Here is a 17,754-nt window from a genome sequence, read left to right as displayed (position 1 = left end):
GTTATAAAGTCATCGTGAATAGCCTTCTGCAACCTATTTGACCTCTGTATTGTGACATGCATGTATTTCTGAGATAAACAAAAAAATTAAATAATATATATATATATATATATATATATATATATATATATATATATATATATATATATATATAAAGAAATAGGGTGGGAATTGTTTTATCCTTCAGAATTTGATTGGAGTATGAGTAGGAATGTGAGCTAAATGACCAAGTAAAACAAAGTCTAAAGGCCCGTTCACACCAAGCACGATAACTATAAAGATAACAAAATCGTTCTCAATATTAAAGAATAGCAGCGTCCACACCACAACTATAACGATAAAGGCACAGAGAAATGATATCGTTGGAATCACTTTCAGAACAATTTTTCTCCAGCTGATGAACAATACAAACATTGATCGCTGGTGTGGGTGCTAATATCGTTATCTTTATAGTTATCGTATGGTGTGAACAGGGCTTACGTGTACACTAGTGCGTTTTCATTTAAACACGCATAACTTTTGCTACAGTTACGCCTGTCGATTACACTACTCTGACCCTTGAAAACGGAGACTTTCGAAAACGCCGCCAACCCTGTTTTAGTTTGAAAACTGTAGGGTTGCGTTTCAGTGTAAACGGACCAAAACGGAGACTTTTGAAAACGTTGGCGTGGCTGCCCACATTCGCTCTGCGTATCCTTGATGACCGTGTAAACAATGAAAGGTCATTTCTGAAACACCGCGAAAACGGCAGTGTAGACGAGAATCGTTTTCATTTTAAAAATGGCGGTTCAAAATGAAAACGCACTATATAAACCACATAAGAATTGATATGGTTATTGATTAAGATTATAACCTTTGTGGGCAAGAAAGCTGAAAGCTGTTTCAGTCAAGAGCAAGTTATTACATTTGGATGAAACATTATAAAGAATCATGAACAATAAACCGAGGAACGTATATTTAGAAGGTAAATAGAGTCCATTTTGAAGTCATGTTCCAGGTCACTCTGCTAATACAATACAATACATTTGGTCTCATTCAACAAATCATGAACCGTGTCTTATCGTTGCTTTTTGTGATTTTTCGGATGGCAGGTTTCCAAAAAACAGTGGTTTCCTGCAGCATTTGGTAGCTGGAGTATTGTTCTTCTACTCCCCTGATTAAGAGGTCAGATAAATGAGTGGGTGAAATCAAGCAGCATGAAGCTGAGCTACTAAATCAAAGGCAGTGGGGAGAACATACTTGACCTGGTCTGTTGTTGACTGTGTTGTGCTGTACGGTTCAGGGCACACCGTTACTGTGATCAAAGTCAGGCGATATAGTGTTTTGTTTTGTATAAATCAATTTTAAAACATTCTTAAGTTATAAATTCAGTGCAACAGGAATGGATGCATGGATGATTTTTTTTTCTCCAGTATAATGAATGAGACCCATTAAATAAAGTCAGTTCCCAAGTTTAATATATGGCATGAGTGTCGGAATAGAGATATTTTCCACAGACATAAATTTAAACAAATTACTTTTTTAAATATTTAAATAGAAAGTTAAATCTTAAATGTAAAAGTTAAATCTTAAGTCTAAATATAAATGTTACATTTAAATAAAACTGCATATAAAAATATACAATTTTTACATTTCTACATGTTAAATATTAACATAATTCTCTAATTGTGATGTAAATATAAAATATGAAAATACAAATCTTAGTTTCGTATATATAAGATGTAGATGTAGTACTTTAAAAATAAGTAAATAAATGAAAAAGCATGCCATACAAGTATACAAAGTGAGTATATACAAGTGGTTCTAGATTATGAGCCAGATATGTGTTGAAAGCACCCAGCATGAGCAGAGATATCCATCTGAATAATACCTCACACCCTCATATCCTGCTGGAAACAGGCCAAATGAATGCAGCATATTTTACCTAAACAATGTGTTTCCCTTAAAAGACAGACTTCTTTTTTAAGATGTTTGAAGCTGCTTTTGTCTAGGCTGGTCCCCTGATGGGGTTTGTGTCTGAGATCACACCCTGTTTCTCCATGAGAAACTAATGAAATATGTCCATGGCTAGACAGACAGACAGACAGACAGACAGAAAGAAAAGTAGAAAAGAAAATTTGAATAAGTATAACTGTGAACCAAAAAATCAAAGTAGGCACAGGTGAACATAAATACTTTCATTTTTTGGTTCAAATTCCAGTGTGGTGGAGCACCCACATTGATCTTTTTGCTTACTGGTTGTGCGCAGTTGGACTAATTAAAAAAAAAATAATTATAGGTATAACTGTAAAATTTTGCTAATTTTTATACTATGGGCTATTTTGGTCCTTGTGTTTTTAAAATATAAAAATTTGTAATAAATAAAAACATATTTGTCACACTCGTATTATTATTATTCGTGGTAGTAGTAGTATTTTACAATTGTCATGGTCAAATCTAATTTTGTTGCTTTTTTTCATTAATAGTTTAATTTAAGTTTTCTTATTCTATGTATAATTTCCTTGGTATAATTTTATGGAGCCTAGATTAAGATTGTAAATTTTGGTCCAGGACATGGGTAAAAATCTATAAATAATAGACATTTGAAAAGTTGAAAAAAATAACAGTTGAAATCTGTTAGTATTAATAAAATCAACCCCTGGGACTTTGTGTGTCAGTAGGTAAACCGAACGCTAAGCGAAATATTCTTATATATATATATATATATATATATATATATATATATACACTCACCTAAAGGATTATTAGGAACACCATACTAATACTGTGTTTGACCCCCTTTCGCCTTCAGAACTGCCTTAATTCTACGTGGCATTGATTCAACAAGGTGCTGAAAGCATTCTTTAGAAATGTTGGCCCATATTGATAGGATAGCATCTTGCAGTTGATGGAGATTTGTGGGATGCACATCCAGGGCACGAAGCTCCCGTTCCACCACATCCCAAAGATGCTCTATTGGGTTGAGATCTGGTGACTGTGGGGGCCATTTTAGTACAGTGAACTCATTGTCATGTTCAAGAAACCAATTTGAAATGATTCGAGCTTTGTGACATGGTGCATTATCCTGCTGGAAGTAGCCATCAGAGGATGGGTACATGGTGGTCATAAAGGGATGGACATGGTCAGAAACAATGCTCAGGTAGGCCGTGGCATTTAAACGATGCCCAATTGGCACTAAGGGGCCTAAAGTGTGCCAAGAAAACATCCCCCACACCATTACAACACCACCACCAGCCTGCACAGTGGTAACAAGGCATGATGGATCCATGTTCTCATTCTGTTTACGCCAAATTCTGACTCTACCATCTGAATGTCTCAACAGAAATCGAGACTCATCAGACCAGGCAACATTTTTCCAGTCTTCAACCGTCCAATTTTGGTGAGCTCGTGCAAATTGTAGCCTCTTTTTCCTATTTGTAGTGGAGATGAGTGGTACCCGGTGGGGTCTTCCACTGTTGTAGCCCATCCGCCTCAAGGTTGTGCGTGTTGTGGCTTCACAAATGCTTTGCTGCATACCTCGGTTGTAACGAGTGGTTATTTCAGTCAAAGTTGCTCTTCTATCAGCTTGAATCAGTCGGCCCATTCTTCTCTGACCTCTAGGATCAACAAGGCATTTTCGCCCACAGGACTGCCGCATACTGGATGTTTTTCCCTTTTCACACCATTCTTTGTAAACCCTAGAAATGGTTGTGCGTGCAAATCCTATTTGGAGAGGAAACAGTCAGCTGGCATATATATGTGTGTGTGTGTGTGTGTATAGCAGGAAAGCAAAAAGAAAAATAGACTCAAATTGTGCCATGTTCAGATGGCACCTAATGGAAAGTATGAGTGCTTTTGCAGTAGGAAAGACTTATTTCTGTAGGAGTGGCAGTGATAGCTCAGATAAAGCTGCTGTGCATTGGAAAGTGTGCCATGTTGGGAGTGAATGCTTACACACAACGCAACTTTTCTTTCTGACTGTCACTTTCTTTCCGTGCATTACACATTCAGACAGATGGCCCACATCTGCCCTGAGCTAGGTGTTTAGAGCCAACACATGGCATATAGATATATCTCCTGTAAACAGCTTTGATCTGTGAGTGCATGCATTCACACAAGTCTGCAAAGGATTCTGTAAACATCCGGAATCATCTTTACATTAGGAACATACTCATGAAATAGATCTCTTTATGAGATTTAGCACAAGTATTTCAGTCCATAAACTTTGCTGGAACAAAAAGAAACTATATCTTAAATAGGTCTACGATTTGATCCAGTCGCTATGCAAAATGAAAATCATCACTTAAAGTTTACATGAAAGGTGTTAACTGAAATTTACAGATATTACAAATTGTATTGATTAAATGAGATGAGCATATTACAAGAGCCTGGCATCTGTTACAACACTTGAATAAAAAAAAGGCAGGAATCTGCAACACAGCTTGCGATGTATAGGATTATTTTACCTCATTACATATTACTTGTGCATCCTTGTGGGGGAAAAGAGTACTTATTATGTTAATATCATGCTTTATAAGAACTGAATGTAATGTTTTCAGACACTTAAATATATTATCTGTGAGTGTGTCTTTATATATACAAAATAAATATACACAGTGCACACACTTATATATTATGTGCACAAAAACTTTTATTTTGGATGCAATTAATTGTGATTAATCGTTGCCCAGCACTAGTTATTTCGATTGAAACTTTTATTTCATTTATTTCAATTGCAATTGCACATTTTAATGGTGATGTCGGAAATTAGTGTATTTAAACTACAATCATTTTAAATGTAATATTGAATATCACACTATAGTTAAAATTGTAATCAAGTGCTTTACACATGCTTTAGTAAGTTAGTCAACACAAAAATCAGTGTAGTTATTTAAAGCATGATAAAAGATTATTAAACAATGCAGTGCCGATCCTAAACTTCTGGGGGAGGGGGGGGGGGGGGGGGGGGGGTTGTTGAATGGATGTAACTAATGCATTTGTCCGTGTTTCATTCCGTCTCGAATTGCGCTCGCGGAAAGCACTCGAGAAACAGCAGTATCTCTCGGTATGCTTTCAACTCATTTTTTAGTCTCGGGCAAGAGACTGTACGACATTCACATTTCATGATTTGACAGGTTTTTACATAGAGAGGGTGTCAGCGCACCACATTAAAAGAAATGGTCATTCATGTTTTCATAACCACTGGCCAAACTCAAAAACGAAACTAAAATGAAAACATCTTTGAGAGCAAGGGGGCCCCCTAGTGTTTCGGGGGCCCTACGCAGCTTGCGTATTCTGCGTATAGGGAGGATCGGCTCTGAAACAATGATAGTAAATATAGTAAAACTATTACAAAGTGCACATTTTAAAAGTCTGCTTAAGTCATGACAATGTACATTGAATACAATTACACACTCTTTTTTCGCAAGGGTAGTAGAAAGCGCATAACAAAAAGTATTGCTAATTTTGCAGGAACAAACAACACTCTCACTGTCTTCAAAAAGTATAAAAAGTCTAGTTTCAAAATGTGTTTCTGTGAATCTGTGCTCATCCTGTTTATATTTAATCGGTATCTTCTTTTCTATTTCTTCTCTTTTCAGCCTAAGATAAGTCATCTGGGTTTGCCTCAAGGGCCGTCGGGTGAGAAGGTGGCAGTAGTCGCGGTGGACGACTGTGACATTTCCATGGCCGTGCGTTTCGGCAGTCAGATCGGCAACTATTCCTGCGCTGCCCAGGGCACCCAGACAGGACAGAAGAAGTGAGTTTATCCCTCTCTCTGTGTAAAACAAACAAGAACTCATTTTCTTGATAATTAGCCTTTGGTAATTATTCATAATTACACTTCTGTTAACTCTCTCACGCCCATTCAGAAACTTTCGGGGCACACGTCCAAAAATCTTTCATTTATGAAGGATCTTCTCATACTTTAGGTGACAATTGCAGCATCAGATGTTGTTGCATGCTGGAACAGGGCTGTGCATTAAAACACTTCAAAGAAAGAACAACAGATAAATGTGAAGGTTTAACCCATCACTCCAATCTGATAAGCACCGACCTGTTTTATACTGCATGGCAACATTCCACTCCCTATGGCTCTGTTGTCATGGACACTGTGATTGACAGATTGGTTAAGGAAGGTCACGCCCCCTTTCACCTGTCTTGCTTCTATCTTATAAAGCTTTTAATCAAGCTGTGATATTATTAGGAATCAGGTGGTCTGGCAAATTAGGAGTTTAATGAAGCAAATGTTGTAGTTAATGGTTTGTTAATAGCGAGAATTGGACCTTAAAATAAAGAGATGATATGATAAATAATCTTTCATGATAATTTACATGATACACTAATATTTAGTGGATCTTTTCTTTAATTCTAAGAGGAAACACCCACATTTCTAAGAATTTTCTTAGAATTTTGTTACTAGGAGCAACTCTTAGCACTAAGATTTTTCATGAATACGGGCCCAGGTCTTTTACATTTTTTATTCATCAAAGAATCCTGAAAAAATATAAAAAATATTAAGCAGCAACTGTTTGCATTTGTGATGGTGATAATAATGCTTATTGAGCACCAGATCAGCATATTAGAATGATTTTTGAACGATCATGTGAAACAGCTTTTTAAAACTACATATTAAAATATGTTAAAATAGAAAACTGTTATATTAAATTGTAATAATGTTTCACAGTTTTACTGTATTTTTAATCGAATAAATGCAGCCTTGGTGAGCATAAGAGACTTGCTTCAAAAACCTAAAAATGCTGACACAATAAGTTTGTTTACTGCAGTAGTAAACTGCATGCAAACCCTAGTTTGTATAAAAACTGAAATATAATTTGGGCTTTAATGTATTAATTCAACTGAATGCATAGCTTTTCAATATATACTGCATTTGATAACATCTAGGAACACAGGCACTCAACAAATGTGCACTAAAAAGATTCATCTTTGTCAAGTAACTGCACTATTTCTCTCCAGAAGTTATGAAAAATAAAAATGTCTGAAGTATTTGTAAATTAGAGTTTTCTTAACCCCCTCACACAAGTGCTCACCAATTCAGAGGTGCGTTGTTGTTGCTGTTTCCAGTTTTGTTTTTGTTGTTCTTGGGCCACCTTTCCACCCTGTGGACCAACTAATTAGTAAAAAATTCAAGGCACATGAAAAATCGTGCATATTATACTGATGCACACTGTACACTACACATACTAGCTTATGCATAAAAACCAAAGTAAACTTTAGGCTTTAGATAGTAGAAAGCAGGACAGCTCACTAGATTGTGAGCTTTTGATGCCATTAACTTGTTGGAGAGTTTGTTGGCAAAAAAGTCAAAGTTTTGTTTTCCCCTCTTCAGGTCTTTGGATCTCACTGGGCCTCTTCTGCTTGGCGGGGTGCCCAACCTTCCAGAGGATTTCCCCATACGAAACCGTGACTTTGTGGGTTGCATGAGGAACCTGATGATTGACAGTAAATCCATCGACATGGCCAGTTACATCGCCAACAACGGCACTACTGAAGGTCTGACATAAACCATAACAATTCAAAATGATAGTGTGCATTGTGAACTTGCTTTTAGATTGTTGTAACTCAAAACCAATATATTTATTGCACTGTCAGGCTGTCCAGCGAAGAAGAACTTCTGCTATGAGGGTTTGTGTCAGCACGGTGCTCAGTGTGAAAATAAGTGGAACACCTACATTTGTGACTGTCCTGAAGGCCGGGGCGGCAAGAACTGCGATCAGGGTAGGTGGGACTATTTGGTAGCGTGCCAATGGACATGAATGCATGTGCATGCATGCGTCGATCATCCGTGTATGCGTTTGTTATTTTGAACTAGGTGTTGATTGCTCATGGACTTAAAGGAAGCAGGCAGTGGCGTTAATGTGATGGTGTTTCCTGAAAGGGAAATGTCTTTGCAGATAAGCATCAGTCAGGACCTGCTCTCTCTCCTTTTCTGCCTCAAATCAACCTTACGGATATACACTCCACATATTCTGAGCAATATTTGAGTAGAGTTGCCAGTGTATTTCCCATAATGCCTCTGCTCTGCACGATGATGTAGTAACTCAGTGCCAACAAAATCAATGCTTTGGTTTTACAACCTGTTGTTGTGGCCTTTTGGGTCAAAGCAAACGGCAAAACCAGATGCAGTTAGGTTCAGATTTATACGATATAAAAATCCTCAGATAATAATGTGCTGAGGCAACATTGATTTCATGTAAATATTACACATATGATAATATCATAATAAATAATCCAGCGCTAAACTCTCTCTTAGTCTTTATACATTTTTTTGAGTGTGATTGAATGACCAGAAAAAAGAAAACAAAAAATGTGACTTATTATTATTGTTTGTTTGTTTGTTTTTCCTCAAAATTTCTAAAGATATTGTGATAATTTCATTATTGTGAGTTCTATCGGGAGCCACTATTATCTAAAAGCTAATATTGGGATAGCCCTAAATGACATATAGTAATAGTTTCCCCTCAACTCTTCTGCTTTGCTTGTTGCAATGCATTCTGGGATTGCCATCTCTGTTAAAAATACAGCAAAACCGTCTTAGATTTGGCTCAAAATGAGGAATCTTAGAACATAACATGAGTTTTTAAGTACACCGCTCATTAGGTTTTGCAACAGAGTTTAATTGTCAGTTTTGGAGCAACTGTCGGTCCAGATTAAAATGACTGATTCCCACATTTCCTCACAACTAAAGGAAGTACAGGACCTTCTGTTCTTACCTCATTCTTTGGTGGATTTGTGAAGTCAGCGCTTTTGTTGCCTAGAAAAACATGCTTGTCACAGTTTACAGGCCAATAAATTTGCCACATTTGCCATCTTTGGCAGTCAATTCTGATACATACTCAACAGGACTTTACACACTACTTTACAACTCTACTGTGATTAATTGACAGTTGTGTTTGAAAGTGGGTGTGTTTGCATGTGTTTGAACAACCCAAATGATTGGTTAATTGACATCGCCACTGGCTGTTTTTTTGCGGTTAGATGTTCTGTAAGGCTTGGGGCACCCAAGCAAGAGGGGATAGCATGAATCACGCTGGTCTCTTTCAGGTCCCTCCACAGGCCTGTTGGGGCAGCGTTCCATTATAAATTCTAGATGTTCAAGTCATGTCATCATCTAACAAACAACCGTGTTGACTGAAACAGCCTTCTCCGATTTTATGTTTTGGCAGGCAAGCATGCCTGCTAGGAAAGGGTGTTGTTTTTGATGCTGATTAGATGGATACCTGAAGTAGCCCCAATTTTGCGGTTTGTTTTCATTACAGAATAGCACTGTTTTAGAGCTAATGGCTTGTTTCCAGAGCGAGCAGAGCGTAATTTAGATTTTATCACCTCTACGCTTCTGCCATAGCACAGATAGAATGTCCATCTCTAGTAAAACACGTAATTGTGTCTGCAATGGCTGGCAGTTCCTTGGCGACCTCTCAAATTTCAGTCATGTTAGTGTCGTCTGGAAATATTTCTGATGCATTGGTTCATTATGCATCTTAAAATTTCATAAATATTACCATTTTTCAAGAATCATGGATCAAGCCACACTATGTATGAAACTTTGAATTTATGTATATAGCCCAAACTCCAGAACATAGAACTTGAAAAAAAAAAAATGCCATGGGTTTGATTCCCAGTGAATGTGTGTGAAGTGATAAAAATGAGGCCTTGACTTCAATGTTAATCACAGTAAAGCGTATGTCAAAAGCATAGACGTAAATGTAATATTACTGAGGCTTGGTTTTTTTAGAACTTAGCAAGTCTCGGTTTTAATTCTTTGCTTCTCTCTCAGGGAAATAAATGTCTTCTATAACAGAGTGATTTCAAGCCTGCAGCAGACACTGTGGATTGTGCTAGTGTAGAGATTCTTCACACTCTTTTTGCCAGTGATCAGGGCTCATAGCTGAAGGGTTCTCGAGTCCTCACTTGACTTTGTGACTCTACTGTAGCATTTCCATACCATCACACTTCTGCTATTTGATTTGCCTGCACACAAATCAAACAGTAGACGGGAGTACATCGCTGATAAGTCTTAGTTTGTTTAAGGCTTTTGCACTCCTTTAAATATGTGGCCCAGAGCCAAAAGGCTCAATTTTCCTGGAAAAAAGCCTCAATTTTTTTATGCAGTCAGTCATAAACTGTTTCTTACGTTCTTGCAGTTATGCCTTCGCCGCAGCACTTTGATGGTTATGCCATGGTGTCATGGAACGACCCTGATATCACCATCGCAGTGCCCTGGTACATCAGCCTAATGTTTCGCACCAGACAAAGCACTGGATCCACAACCCTAATGCAAGTCAATGCTGGCGACACATCTCAAGTTAACCTTCTGGTGAGTGTCAAATGTCATACAGGTCATTCTTATTTGATGTAAATTCATTCTTATACCATTTCCTAATCAGGTATGACTGTCATTTCAAGTCATTTTAAAACATTTCCTGACTTTTTCTAAGATAAGGGACAAGTATGTGCGTTTTGAAGTACTTCTGGGAGAGCAGAAAGTGGCCACGCTGGATTTCCCAGAAGTCCGAGTGAATGACGGGGAATGGCATCACCTCCTTGTGGAGCTGAAGAGCAGCAAAGATGGGAAGGACACAAAGTACATGGCAAATGTGTACCTGGACTACGACATGTTCATGGTCAGTTCTGTGGTCTTAACAAAACAGAACAGTCCTTTGCTAAAAGCTCTTAACTGAAAGTCTTCCATGCTTTACAGAAGTCAGCAGAGATCGGAAACGAGCTGCCTGGACTCAAGCTGAGGAGTCTGTTCATTGGTGGACTTCTGGGACAGAGTAACAGCGTCGAGCAGGGTTTTAAGGGATGCATGCAGGTGAGGCCAAGAGAAAGCCTTTGAATCTTTCAACTTGCAAGATACAGTAGCTGTCGTGAATCATATATTTGTAATACATTGATTCTTGACAAAAAATATATACAGGACTAAACAAAAGGTAGACATTGTATTGTATATAATATTGAACCGAGTAATTACTAATATTTTAGCATAATAATTCTTATCAATATATTTATTGTATAATAACATTTATCTGTGTTCAAGCAATCAATGTGTCAAGTTTGGCTTTGATACATAAGGTGTGTATAATGTTGTTAGACATGTAACAAAAATACTGACAAGTGCAAAAAATCCCAAGCAGCTTAGTTAATGAAGATATATACAGTATTGTTCAAATGTTGAAGTCTCTTATGTTCACCAAGGCTGTATTTTTTTAACAAAAGTACAGAAAATACAGTAATATTGAGAAATATCATTACAATATTTTTTTATGTATTTTTAATTTATTCCTGTGACGACAAAGCAGAATTTTCATCAGCCATTTCTTCAATCTTTAGTGTCACCTTCAGAAATAATTATAATATTAGGATTTTGATGAATAGAAAGTTTGAAAGAACAGAATTTATTTTAAAAAACAAAATCCCTAAAACCACACTTTGATGAATTTGGTCCGTGACCCTGAAGAAAATAGTCTCATGAATAAGCGATTGATTGATTGTGCAAATGTGTCACAGGGTGTCAGGATGGGGGAGACTGCCACCAACACGGCTAACGTCAACATGCAGCAGGCATTAAAGATCCACGTGGAAGAAGGATGTGATATGGCCAACCCCTGCGATTCCAACATCTGCCCTGACAACAGCCAGTGCACAGATGACTGGAATGCACACACCTGCATCTGTGACCCCGGTACTGACACCTGCATCACATTCACTGCATCAGACGCATCTGATTTCAGTTTGAAGGCATTCATCAAATTCTTTCATTCTTTCTTTCAATCGCAGGTTTCTTTGGCAAAGACTGTGTTGATGCATGTCATCTGAACCCCTGTGAGCATTTGTCCACGTGTGTTCGTAAGCCGAGCTCCTCTCATGGATACACATGTGAGTGCAGTCAGGACTACTATGGACAGTACTGTGAGAACAAGTAAGTCGCATACCATATACAATACCAGATAAGACCAGACTTGTTTATTCTAGTTAGTGCTAGTTTTGGTAAAGCTGGTGGACCAATTTAACCATACTGCTAATCAAACTAATCAAGCATGACTAGATTTCTAATGAAGCTGATTGACCTATGAATCTTGCTGGTTAAGCAAATTAATGGAAATTCTGTCATTCCAAATCTATGAGTTTCATTCATCTTTGGAACAAAAGTAAAATTTTTAGTGGCGGAAATGGGCTTCCATAATAACATTATGGAAGCCCATTTCCACCACTAAATAAAAAAAGATAATTGTGAGTTTTTTTTTTTTAGAATTTCACAATTCTGACTTGGCTTCTCAGAATTATGTCATATAAACTTGCATTTGTGAGCAATACGATCAACAATGCATGATATAATATAGAAATTGCGAGCTATAAAGTTAGAATTGTAATTAATATAAACTCAAAACTGTACTTGAAAATAGTTGACTTTTTTTCCTCAGATTTGGACTTGCATAAAAAGTCAGAATTGTGAGATAAAAAGTCAGAATTGTGAGATAAAAAGTCAGAATTGCGAGATAAAAAGTCAGAATTGCGAGATAAAAAGTCAGAATTGCGAGATAAAAAGTCATAATTCTAAGAAAAAAGTCACAATTGCAAATTTAGATCTCAGAAGTCATAACTGCAGAATATTATGGAAACCTGTTTCCGCCACTGAATAAAAATAAAAAAGGTCATTGCGACTTTTTATCTCACAATTCTGACTATTTTTCTGAGAATTACTTGATATAAACTCATAATTGCGAGATAAAAAGTCATAATTGTGAGATATAAACTCGCAATTCTGACTTTTTTCTTAGAATTATGACTTTTTATCTCGCAATTCTGACTTTTTATCTCGCAATTCTGACTTTTTATCTCACAATTCTGACTTTTTATCTCACAATTCTGACTTTTTATCTCACAATTCTGACTTTTTATCTCGCAATTCTGACTTTTTATCTCGCAATTCTGACTTTTTATCTCGCAATTCTGACTTTTTATCTCACAATTCTGACTTTATTTCTTACAATTGCGAGTATATATCCTGCAATTCTGACTTTATAATTTTCAAATGAGTTCATATCTCACAATTCTAAAAAAAAAAAAGTAAAAAAATCGCAATTATCTTTTAAGTTTTTTTTTATATTATTACTATGTCATGGTGGAACCAAGCTTCCACAGGTTACTGCTGATTAAACTGACCTTTTTAAACATGGTATTTTTAGTTAGTGTGTCAAACTTATTTTTATACCACTTCTCGGGGGGAAGTCGTGGCCTAATGGTTAGAGAGTCGGACTTGTAATCCAAAGGTTGTGGGTTCGAGTCTCGGGCCGGCAGGGATTGTAGGTGGGGGGAGTGAATGTCCAGTGCTCTCTCCACTCTCAATACCACGACTGAGGTGCCCTTGAGCAAGGCACCGAACTCCAAACTGCTCCCCGGGCGCTGCAGCATAAATGGCTGCCCACTGCTCCGGGTGTGTTCACTGCTGTGTGTGTGCACGTTGGATGGGTTAAATGCAGAGCACGAATTCCGAGTATGGGTCACCATTCTTGGCAGTATGTCACTTCACTTCACTTCACTTCTCACAATACATTGTTAACCAGCATTCAGAATATCTTCATGCTTTAAACTTGTCGCACACTGGACGAGAAGCGCAGTACCGCGTCGTGTCGTGCCACATCTTTACATTGTTTTGAATAATTTCTAGGCTCCGCAGACAGACACCGAATGGTGCCGCCAGTGTGCGTACACTCATTGAAAACAATGTGTTCGAATTTTAAAGATGTGGCACGGCATGGCGCGACGCAGCGCTTCGTTTCTCATCTGGTGTGCAACCAGCTTTACAGTCACACTTACCAGATTAGAACTGGGCAATAATATACTTTACATTGCACAACGATACAAGCAATTAAGCAGTTCAGATATGCTATACAGTATACAGTATTTTGCACTAAGCGAGTAAAGTGTATGTATGAGGATAAAGTGGGGCACATTTATACTGTGTCAGTGTCCTTGCAACCCTATCAGGGTTTATATTGTGATAATAACCGGGTAACTTTACATTATAACTTACTTAATCACAGGATGGATAGAATGGAATTGAAGCACTGCAGTGGGATTCTTACATTGTAACAACAACATTTCTGAAGTATTACGTGTTGATTTCTGAGATTTGAAAAAAAGATCTCTTGCCACAGAGCAAAATCGCTTAGTGCAAAATGTTCAAATTTCTGACAATGTCTGAATGTATCAGTCAGTGTAAATGATTTGCATTTTGGAAGTCATCTTCATTCCAGTGGTTTGTGTGTGTGTGTGTGTATGTGTGGGTGTGTCTGTCACTGTGTTGGCTCTTCTCGACAAAGCAGGGGAAAACAACACAATACACCCTGTCACAAGTCCACACAAGCTCCACAGAATTATTACATTCCCTTTTATTTTCATATTTAATCTGCTAAACCCTCTGATCAGTGATGAATGTCATGCTGTCTCATCACTTATACATGAGACGTCTTTTCCTCTGTTTCTGTACTTATTCTGTTGACATGGCTGTACTCTATTAGATTAAGACCCAAACACGCTGCTAGCACCTGATGTTGATTTAATAAGCACCATGTGGCCCTGCTGTCTGCACATTTTAAGGAAAGGATTTTTTCCTTACCCTCGGTGTCCTGAAATTAGTCCACAATGGACTTGTGTTTGACCTCCAACTGGTCTTTTACTGGGCATCATGAAAAAAAAAAAGTAGCAACAAAACATTTAACAATTTGAATTTTATTAGCACTCTTTAAAGGGCAAAAACAACTGCAACTGCTATCAAACTGCAAACTTGTTGCCCTTGTACTTCAGGACTGAGATGGCACATGTGTGACCCAAAACAGTACCAAAAATTTTTTCATCAAGAAAAATCAATAAAAATGTCTTTGAAATCAAACTGAAATGCATTACTGTTACCATAAAAAATGCACAGTTATTAATATGGCATAGGCTTATCCAATTTGCCCAGCTTCTACCAAGATGAATTTGCATTAAAATACATTGTCTTTGATTGTACACACAACCGTTATTATGCCAATTTATTATGCTATTCCAATTATGCATGATTTCATTGTGTTATGTTGTTGCATTTTGCATTGTTTTCCCCTGCTGAGCCATTTCCCTTGCTGACTCAACAATCTTTTACAGTATGTTTGGAGACTATGGCTTTCTAAATCACCTGCTTTATGTGTAAAGCGCAGGATAAACTATGTATACATACACCTGTAGAAGAGTCTTCGACCACCCAAGAAAATGATGTTAAAATTTGTTTGCTTGGGCAGTCTGTCTTTCTTCGCTTGTACAAACAGGCACAATCCTGTTTCTCATCAGTTTCCAGTCGTCAGTGTTCTGTTATTACTTATCATCTAAAGTCTGCCAACCTTCACATCTAATCTCTTGATCTCTATACCATGACAAATCCTGCCAATGATTGATGGGAAGGTTTTTACTTGTTGATTGATTTGCTTGATGCATTGCTGATCTGAGAGTGAGATGTTCAGATGTTACAGGTTAAAACATGTAACCTTTGTCAATAATGTCACTTTACAGTAGTAAAAAAAAAAAAAATCAATAAAATGTTATATACAACTATGTTACATATTTAGTGTTACATTATTTATATTACATATAAATGGTTAAGGAATGGTTACACTTTATTTTAAGGTCCACATCTCGCTATTTACAAACCATGAACTATGACTTTTGTCTCAATAAACTCATAATTTGCTGCTTATTCATAGTAGGGGTTGGATTAGGAATTCAGAATATGGTCATGCAGAATATGTGCTTTATAAGTACTAATAAACAGCCAATGGTATGATATTAATAGGCATACTAATAAGCAACTGGTTAACAGTTGCAATTGGTCCCAATACTGAAGTATTAGAAATTAATAAATTATTAAAATAGTTGTTTCAGAAATGCATTGTAGGTTTTAGGATTTTGTAATAAAAATGACAGTAATTACATACTAAATATGACAAAATTACAAACGCAATATATATTAATTTTTTTCCACAGGGTGGAAAAACCATGTCCTCGGGGTTGGTGGGGCAGTCCCATGTGTGGCCCTTGCAACTGTGATGTCAGCAAAGGCTTCAACCCCGATTGTAATAAGACTACTGGGGAATGCCGCTGCAAGGTATGCAAAAATTTTACATAATTTACCCAAGTTTTTCAGTCTGGTCCAGATTTGTTGTCCACAAATGTTGTATGTTTAATGCCGAGTTCACACTGCATGATTTTCAAAGTCATCGGATCACCGTTGTGTTCACACTGCACGGCTATCTGGGGTCGCATTCAGTCGCTGATGTGTTCACATTGCATGATGGATCGGCAACAAGTGGTTACACACTGCATGACTTTACAGTTGGAATAGCCTATATATCTTTTTGTACCTGTTCTGTATATTCTAATGCAAAAATGTACTGATATTGCCACGTTGTACTGCTTGCTTGATAAAAAGAAAAAAAAAGCTCCTCCCCGAACTTCCTGCTGCCCTGTATCTTGCTTTCTCATTGGCTGAAGGTCATCGCCGATGTACGTTTCAGTCAAAAATCATTTCACACAGCAGGATTGTGAATCGCCGACAGGTCCAGATATTTAGCATGTCAAATATTCCACGGTGCTTCTGCGACACATCGGCGATTCTCTCAGATCGCGTCTTTGATAATTCACACTGTGGGATTGTCACTCACGTGAACGAGCACCAATTTACCTCCAATTTCGGGCATTTGTCTGCAATTTATCAAAACCTGACGGCGAGTGAAAAATCGTGCTAAAGTCATGCAGTGTTAACTTGGACTATCCATACACCTATTTTACACAGGACAACTACTATCGACCGAAAGATAGCGACACCTGTTTCCCCTGTGACTGCTTCCATGTGGGTGCCAGTTCTCGCATCTGCGACCCAGAGACTGGTCAGTGCCCCTGCAAGGCGGGTGTGATTGGGCGACAGTGTAACCGCTGTGACAACCCCTTCTCTGAAGTGACCAGCACGGGTTGTGAGGGTACGTACTGATTTCCTCCCACCTGCTTTGAGTTTAAATGGCAAATGGGGCATTGTGAATCTACTCTAATGAAGTACAAATTGGGTAACATTATGTTTCTTGTCTTTACCGTTCAGTTCTGTATGAGGGCTGCCCAAAAGCCTTTGACGCTGGAATCTGGTGGCCCAGGACCAATTTTGGACGCCCAGTTGCCATGAATTGTCCCAAGGGATCTATTGGTGAGTAATGCTGGGCTTGTTATTGAGACAAATTGACAGTGAATCTCTAAATTTTCATAAACAATGAAAACAATGAAAACTTTGAAAATAAGAGTCTGTTTTGTGACAGATGAGTTTAGGTTTGAGTCAATAACAAAGTAGTTTTTTCAGACTAACTTTATTTTAAATATTACAAATTCTGAAAAATGCAAAGTAGTGTAACCATAAATGATTAGGTATAAAATAAAATAAAATTAGTTATGTATTTTGGTGTGGCTAGCTAAAATGATTTATATTTTAGTGTATGACATGTAAGTGAAATAATGGGCTTTATACTTGTGCAAATGCCTTTGTTTTCAATGGCTTTCTGTCACTTGACACTGCCGCCCCCCCATTGACATTACCCAGCCCTATTAACAAAGAATTTTCATTGGCAAAACTCTGCAGTTAGATCTTTTCATTGGTTGGGTAACTGAATGTTAATGAGGCCTGGTCTCTAGAGGGAGCTGGTTGGCAAACACAAAAGTATGTGGGACACGACTTGGCAG

At 37.6% G+C, this 17,754-nt stretch overlaps 1 protein-coding gene across 1 annotated transcript in view; it reads left to right on the top strand.

The window, feature by feature from the left end:
- The window catches only part of LOC306858230 (cadherin EGF LAG seven-pass G-type receptor 1-like), a gene marked incomplete at its 5' end in the record, with an annotated part of 93,321 nt that overhangs the window by 61,760 nt on the left and 13,807 nt on the right, over positions 1-17,754 (top strand). The window contains 11 exons of the mRNA XM_079398659.1: positions 5,580-5,737; positions 7,328-7,491; positions 7,591-7,716; positions 10,143-10,315; positions 10,437-10,622; positions 10,700-10,813; positions 11,509-11,683; positions 11,779-11,920; positions 16,018-16,138; positions 16,826-17,009; positions 17,126-17,227. Of these exons, the coding sequence (XP_079254785.1) occupies positions 5,580-5,737; positions 7,328-7,491; positions 7,591-7,716; positions 10,143-10,315; positions 10,437-10,622; positions 10,700-10,813; positions 11,509-11,683; positions 11,779-11,920; positions 16,018-16,138; positions 16,826-17,009; positions 17,126-17,227 (1,645 nt within the window). The remainder of the gene's footprint in view (positions 1-5,579; positions 5,738-7,327; positions 7,492-7,590; positions 7,717-10,142; positions 10,316-10,436; positions 10,623-10,699; positions 10,814-11,508; positions 11,684-11,778; positions 11,921-16,017; positions 16,139-16,825; positions 17,010-17,125; positions 17,228-17,754) is intronic.

This window comes from Barbus barbus (genome assembly GCF_936440315.1).
Source record: "Barbus barbus genome assembly, chromosome: 39".
NCBI classification, from domain to species: domain Eukaryota; kingdom Metazoa; phylum Chordata; class Actinopteri; order Cypriniformes; family Cyprinidae; genus Barbus; species Barbus barbus.
This window is presented reverse-complemented; position numbering and strand designations above follow the sequence as displayed.